Here is a 7820-nt window from a genome sequence, read left to right on the forward strand (position 1 = left end):
TTTAAAGAAGAGGTCATGAATTTGAAGGGAAATGGGGGATGGAAATAATGTAAATATAGCATTCATGTATGAAATTCTCAAAACATAAAAATTTAAATTAAAAATTCCCTCTTTTGAGCCAGGCACTTGAGATTTGCCCCCAAAATCCAAAGATGAATTGTGCTGTCCTGTACTGTCAGAACTCGGGGGGAACCTGAGAAGTACTAAGGCAAACGTTAAGTAAGAGACCAGTTCAAAGGTAGCCAGCAAAGAATCAAGGGGCAGGCAGAAGCATCCTGGGAGGCAGGCACATCTGTTATAAAGCCTGTGACACCTTTACAAGCAAATCAAAGCAGGTAGAAGGACGCTGGTTGTGTATCCTGTTCAACGGACACAGTGAAAGCTGGCCCTGACCAGGGACTCCCCCTCCAGAAACCCCTACCACCTCTCAGCTCTACTGAGCAAAGCTTGTAACCCAGTGCAGTGCCTAGATGGGTACCTGGCACGTGGCAGATGGTGAACAATACTTGTAGAAAGAACAACTCGGTCCAGCAGCTCTTGACATCATTGGAGCTCATGAACCACCAATGATTTGAGAGAAGCCAACAGAGGCCATGCTATTCAGTGATCATGTTGTGGAATCCCTGACGATTCCCTGTGGGAGGGGAGCCAAGGATGCTTCCACGGCACAGTTCTGAACTACTAGAGGTATGCATTGGTGTTGCGGAACCTGCATGCCTCTTGCCTATGCTGAGACCCCATCAGAAAAGATATTTTAAATTTTATCTTTGAAACAGAGGAGGGAAAACGCTGGCCTAGACTGCTTTAAAGGCCACTGATGAAGGGAAACTAGCAAATAGAAAGCTTGCCCATTCTAGAACACAACCGTGGCAGACCATGTCTGGCCTTCAGGATCCCCACAGGCAGGGGTGCTGTGGGTCCCAGGACCCAGCACAGCTTCTCCACCTGGGGCCAGGATGGGTTTCACGTTTCATTCCTTAAGGCTGCCGCTGCAAAGGTAACTTCCAGATTTTATTGGTTTAGTTAATAGAGACTAAAAACAGAGTGACAGTACTTGGCACTTATTAGCTACTCTGCTAATCAATACTATCAATGAGTGACTAACTACAGTACTAAGCTTAATTCTACCCACTGGTCACAAAGGTGACCTAGTGACCCTGGATGCTTGTGGATGGTAGAATCTTCATGCACTGCAGACCTCAGCTCACTCATTCTCTGTGGCCCAAAGGCACGCTTGCACCTGGTCATTCCAGCCTTCTGACCTGGCCCACCATGCTCCCCCAGACCCGGTGCCACCCTTGCTTTCTCTGAGCTGTTCAAAGTGCAGGTGCACTGTGGCTGGAGTGTAGAGCCTGCACCCAGCTGGACCTCTCCATTTCTGGAAGGCAGACGCTCCGACTGCTCTACAGAGGAATATGGTGAAATGTAACCCGGTCTAGTTATCACCACGCCTGCTCAGCATCAGGAGGCCTCTTCCACCTCCACACCAGGCCAGGGTGGCTGAGGGGGTCTCCCAGCTTTGAGGTCTTCCCTTTGCGTAAGTGGGGAAACCCAAGAGCCAAGCCTCCGGGTGATTACAGGAAAGAAGGGAGGGAGGAATTAAAAATAGTAAGTGGCTGATGTCTGCAAGCTGAGACCTTCTGGCTTGGTAAAACAGATTATGGCTATTTTGGGTGTGTTCTTAAAAAGGCAAAGGACGAATGGACGGCTGGGTGCCAATCTTCATAAACAAACTCCTTCCTCAGCTCAAGGCTCAAAATATACCCCAGCAGAGAAGTTTCGACTTTAGCTGCCACTGTGTGAAGTAATGTCATAGAAGGCCAAGGGAGCATCTCCCCATCACATGGTCCCTGGCCCACATGGATGCATGGGTATTTCTGAGATAGCTCAGTGATCAATTTCTGCTGGCTTCCCTCTAGCGCAATGGGATTAACATGTAATAAAATGATGTTCTGGCCATCTGCAAAGGATGGTCATTTCCCGCCAATCAGAGCACCCATTATAATCCCAAGGCAGCAGAAGTTTTGGTGCTGGAAAGGAGGAGGAATGCTGACCGGGCAGGGTGAATCAGGCTGCCTTGGCCCGGCTGCCCAACACACAGCACATTTATCTTTAATATTCTGCAACTGGATCACTGGTGGACTGGACAGATTCCTCTGTGCTGCCCTGTCCATTCCCCACAGGGAACATGGGCAAACTGTAACATTCCTGATCTTACAACAGTACCCTTTTCTCAGCAGCAGCAGCAGCAGCCTCTTTGTCACTAGTCTGAGCAGGTAAAAACACAGCAAGGCCAGCTCCAGCCACTCTGCAAACACCACCAACTCCAGACCCCGTGAAACAAAGGCCTGGAAGTGGGACCTCAGGCAGACTCAGAATGCTGTGGATTTTCTGAAATTACAGCTTCAGGAAGAAACTAAAAACTGCAAACGAATTTCAGAACTACATCAGGACACAGATCAACTCGTACAGAATGAGAAAATTTTGTAAATTCAGTTTAAAAAAGGGAGGGAAAAGATTTTGGAACAAAACAGGAGAAAAACCTCAATGAGAAAAGGAAAATACTTAAGTAACTTCTACAGTAGATCACAGGACCCAACAGAGAGACACTCAACTGTCCAGTATACATGTACTGCACATGGCGAGGACCTGGAAGCCAGGCCATCAATCAAAAGGCTGTAAAGTGCACTGGTATGGTTTCAGTGAGGCGTTACTGGATCTAATTTGTTGAGAAGTCACGCCTCATTTCCACCTTGCCACCCATCAAACTTCGATTAAAAAATTAATGAGCATTCCACACCCCTGACCCGTTCTCTGATAGGGGTCTGCTATCTAGCCTTAAAGTGGATGGCCCCAAGGCTGGTTTCACATAGCCCCAGTGGCTGCAAGGTGGCACATTTCAAGCCACTCTGTTGAAGCCATGGAGGAAGGTGGGCAGTTAGTCCTAAGACTGTTAGGCCTGGCTCTAAGAAGAGAATTCCTTTATGTCCCATATAACATTTTTAAATTATATCAATTTAAAATCACACCCAGGCACAGTGGGTTATACCTGTGATCTCAGTACTAGGGGAGCTGAGGCAGAAGGGTATCAAATTCAAGACCAACCTGGGCTACATAGAGCAAGACCTTGTATCAAAAAACCAAACAAAAAAATTATTCTCTAGAACATCCCTATATCCTAACATCTTGTATTACTAATGAATTATTTAAAATCATACCCAGATGATGTTCTCTTCAGAGAGGTAAAACTGATACACCATGAAGACATGCCATGTTCAGTTGAGTGCCATGATCCCACCCCAAGGCAACCAACAAGCAGAATGCCAAGCAAGAGGGATCAAAATTCCTGGTGCCATACCATCTCCCTGGCTCCTTTGTCTCAAGCTGTCTAAATTGGGCACATGGACCTTCAACTATGTAAAAACTAGATGGACTGACAACAGCAATGACCAGTTCAGTAGGCACAGTGGTATGTGAGCTTTCTGTTACTGAGGCAAAATATCTGAAATAATCAAGTTAAAAAGAAGAAATGTAGCCAGACGTGGTGGCGCATGCCTTTAATCCAGAACTTGGAAGGCAGAGGCCAGCCTGGTCTATATAGCGAGTTTCAGGTCAGCTGGGGCTACATGGAATCCCTGTCTCAAAAAAGATAAAGACGGATAAGGAGAAGGAAGGAGGAGGAGGAAGAGGAGGAATATTTTCTCTGGCTGGCTCCCAGAGAAAGTCCCAGGTCAGGTGGCTCTGGGACTCTTGGGCCTGTGAAGAAGCCAAACATCAGAGCAGAGAATGTGTGGGTAGAGTAAAACTCCTCCCAGCAGCATCATTAGCTACCTGTGAGCCAAATCCTAACAGAGTACATTCAACAAAGGAGCTTCTATCCCCAGCCCTGGTCTCCTTCCCTCTACCTCCATTCACTCTGCTACACATCCTAGAGAAAGAGTTAAAAAAAGGGAAGAGCAGGGGCTGGAGAGAGAGCTCAGAGGTTAAGAACACTGGCTGTCCTTGTAGAGGACTGGGGTTTGGTTCCTAGCACCCACATGGCAGTTAATACCCATCCTTATCTCTAGTTCCTGGGGATCTGACACCCTCTTCTGGCCTCTATGGGTGCCAGGTACATACATGGTACTTATACACAAGCTGATAAAACACTCATACACATAATAAATAACTATATAGTTATTATATATATATATTTAATTTTTTTTTAAAGGGAAGAGAAGTCATGTGTCAGGATAGATGTGGTCTGGCACTTCAGTCTGTCCAAGCACAGCCTATACTCATGACCAGAGGCAGAAAATTCTCTTATCCAGCATTTGGTGCAAGGCAGCTCTTGATCCTCTCCCTCCTTCCTTATCAGTGCTGCAATTCCCTCCTGAGCCTAAGGAAAACCTGCATTTGCAGCAGAGCCATCAGCTGCCCAGGTTTTCACAAAGGCGGCTACAGGCACACCTCAGATGAGTGATGAGGGGGATCCCGGGGGAAACATGCAGCGGTAATACAATGCTTCAGTTGCCATAAGAACAAAACAACCTGTTAAACACCAAGAGTAGGCAGAGAAAAATGTGCTTATCCTTTCTTATTTCCATGTTAGGTTTATTTTTGAAATATAGTAATAACTAAGTTGGCGAACTGAGTTGAAAGTCAGCCAAGCATGCTTTCATGCTGAGTTTAAAAGAGAGCCCCTGTAAGTGAGCAGAGTGGGGACTGATCACACCTCCAACTGATCACACCTCCAACTTTGTCCACATAGGGTCAGTCACAGACTGCTGATCAAGAAACAGGCAGACTTCCCAGGCTACGCTCAGCAGAGCTGCCTTTCAGGACTGCTAAGGAGTCAAGATGACCATGCAATTCAGGCAGCAGAGTGCCCTGCACAAAGTGTTCAGAAAATGAGTAGACAGTATGCTGATCACAACATCCTTCTGACTTTCTAGGTGTCTCCTGCCAATCTGACATATCACCTAATATTCCTCCTCTATAACCCCCTGGGCTCCACAGTATGACTTGGCTCTCCTCTCAAGACCAAATTTAGAATCAGACCTAACCTGCCCAACGGTTAGGACGGTGTTTCAAAATCAGGATATCCAGGCCAGGTGTGGTGGCTAGTCTGGGCTACATAGTGAAATCCTGTCTCAAAGAGCACCCCGCCCAAAACAGGATATTTCACATGTATGGCTGCTTCAGAAAATCTGAAAATGTTGGCTCACATTCCCCAGGGCAGCCCACACCTGAGCAGAGACAGGCATTCTTCTAGACAGACCTGAACCCCAGCCCTCTAGATCTACTTCAGGGATCCCCTCAGCTTGCTGTTCCTAGATAGAGATCCCCAGCCCTGGGCACACAGCAGCCTTCTCTTCATTTCAAGCACGAGGTACCTTGGGCTGGCTCTCTCATCAGGACCACTGACCTCATAGGCACCTTGGGCTGGCTCTCTCATCAGGATCACTGACCTCATAGGTACCTTGGGCTGGCTCTCTCATCAGGACCACTGACCTCACAAGGCACCTTGGGCTGGCTCTCTCATCAGGATCACTGACCTCATAGGCACCTTGGGCTGGCTCTCTCATCAGGACCACTGACCTCACAAGGCACCTTGGGCTGGTTCTCTCATCAGGGCCACTGACCTCCCGAAACCCCTTCTCACTTTCTGAATTACTACTCTTCCGGCAGCTCCACCCGTCTCACACACCTGCATGCAGCTAGGAGCAGCCGGCCCTATAAATAGAGCTGGTTGCACTGGGGATCTTCCAGACTGCTGGGATGAGTTTGATCTGGGACTGATGGCAGTCCCCCACGAGCACTGATTTTTCTGGTAAAAGCATTTTGGGTCTAGAATGGAGTAAAATGAATCGCCAGAGCAGATGAATGCTTTTCAAACCCTTGCTTTCAAAGACGCCTTGTTACTTCACATCCAAGATGACACGGGACACAATGGGAAAACCAGAGTCCGAGGCTTCCAGACCTGGTGCCAGAACCCAGTTAAATGATCTAAGTAAGCTGGGAGGTCTCCTGGGAGCTGACTTCACATTGCTTCTTTTCAATTATTACTGTGGCTTTACAAATATTTTGGAGTATTTTAACATTTTCAAGTAATATTTCAGTGCCAGTTAATCTGAGGGATCATTTTAAAACCAATCATTTTATGTACTAAAAAACTTAAAACATGAATAGAATACTTTAAAAACAGATGTGCTAAACTTTTTGTTTGCTAGATCTTTCAGACTAGAAGTGACGCTGCTGGTACTGGGCTGGCTGATGAGGCTCACCCAAAAGCAGATCACAGGGATCTGGGGCAATTACCACGCAGGGTGCCAGTGGAGGTGTAGCCTAAATGCAAACTTCTAGAACTCTAAACAAGGTAGCTAGGGTTGGGGGAGGATTATAACCAACTTTAGGGTGCTTATCTTGGGCTTTATCAATACAGATGGTCTCAAAGAATGACCACCATATGAAACATATCTTCTCTCTGTCTGGGGGAATCTTGGGGCCCAGTGGTGGTGTCTGGTTTGGGAGAGAAAAGGCTTCCTGTGTTTTGAATTCCACATGGAAAGAGCAGCACAAAAGCAAGTGATTATAAGCTGTAGCCTCAAGTGAAACCATATGAAGAAGGCACATACCAGGTCGATCAGGTCGCTGAGGTTTTTCTCGATTTGCTGTGGAGGCAGGCGCCTCATGAGGTCCAAGGCACAGTCCAGCTGCTGATCGCTCTGTAGAAGGAGAAAGAAAAGCATCTAAGTCACTTCTGCCAGTACCAAGCGCTCCTAAAAGGCATTCAAGATCAAGTGCTGCTGGCTCAGGGAACTCAAGACCTGAAGAACCCTGCAGCAGGCCCTCTGCCAGGCAAGTATGAGCCCGCAGCCTGGAGGAGACGCTGTGCAGGCTGTCTGCTCCCTTCCCGAAGCAGCCTCTTGGTGTGAAATTCTGAAGGACGAGGAAGAAGGCTGGCGGGTCCAGTCAGCCCTTCCTCACGCTCCCTCTGCTCGCTTGAGCTGGCACCTGCAGGTTGCCATTCCTGATTCCGATTCCCAGATGACTCCATGGTGAGCAAGGGTCACCTCTGCTCTAGCCTAAAGATGAGCCTCTGGTAACAATGCTGGCCCAGAGTCTCTGATAAGCTCCATATCAGGAAGAAACTAGGCAAGAACCAGTGGCAAGATGCACGACGATGATGAAAGCTCCTCATTCGGGAACTACTAATGGCTGATAAAGTTTCCAAAGCCATCTGCAAAACTGACTAGAACTTGGAGCACCAATCAAGGTTATGATGAGATGGCATAGAGGTAAAGGTGCCTGCCACCAAGCCTGATACCCAAGTTCAATATCTGGGATCCATGTGGTACAAGGAGAGAACTGACTCACTACAAATTATCCTCTGACTTCCATAAGCACACCTTGGTGCATGTACACACACACACACACACACACACACACACACACACACACATTCACTCACTCCATAAATCAATCAATCAATCAATTAAAAGCTTGCTCTAGCCATTAAGGTAGACAGGCATAATAAACACTGCAGACTGCTGCCTCAGGGCACTGGAGGATAAAACAAGCTGAAACACACTCTTGATTACTGAGCATCTTTTCCAAGCTTAAAACACAGTGAGCTTAAAACACAGAAAGTAATCCTCCAAATGCCACATCTGACCGAAATGAGTGCCAACCTTTGAATACTATCACCATCTATACTCCAGATCCATTAACCACAGCAAGCCATGGGGCACGGGCACATTTTGTATCCACCATAGATGTGGCACTCTGCTAACTGGAGGACAATTTCATTTTCAGATATATATATATATATATATATA

The 7820-nt window shown here is 47.1% G+C and overlaps 1 protein-coding gene across 5 annotated transcripts in view; it reads right to left on the reverse strand.

Annotated features, from left to right (window-relative positions):
- Positions 1-7820, reverse strand: part of Capzb (capping actin protein of muscle Z-line subunit beta) — a 130821-nt gene that overhangs the window by 62534 nt on the left and 60467 nt on the right. For all 5 annotated transcript variants that reach the window (XM_008821835.2, XM_008821834.2, XM_017795284.2 and 2 more), the window contains exon 2: positions 6618-6707. In XM_008821835.2, the coding sequence (XP_008820057.1) occupies positions 6618-6707 (90 nt within the window). The remainder of the gene's footprint in view (positions 1-6617; positions 6708-7820) is intronic.

The sequence above is a fragment of the Nannospalax galili genome, unplaced genomic scaffold (assembly GCF_000622305.1).
Source record: "Nannospalax galili isolate Female #2095 unplaced genomic scaffold, S.galili_v1.0 scaffold1688, whole genome shotgun sequence".
Lineage (NCBI taxonomy): Eukaryota > Metazoa > Chordata > Mammalia > Rodentia > Spalacidae > Nannospalax > Nannospalax galili.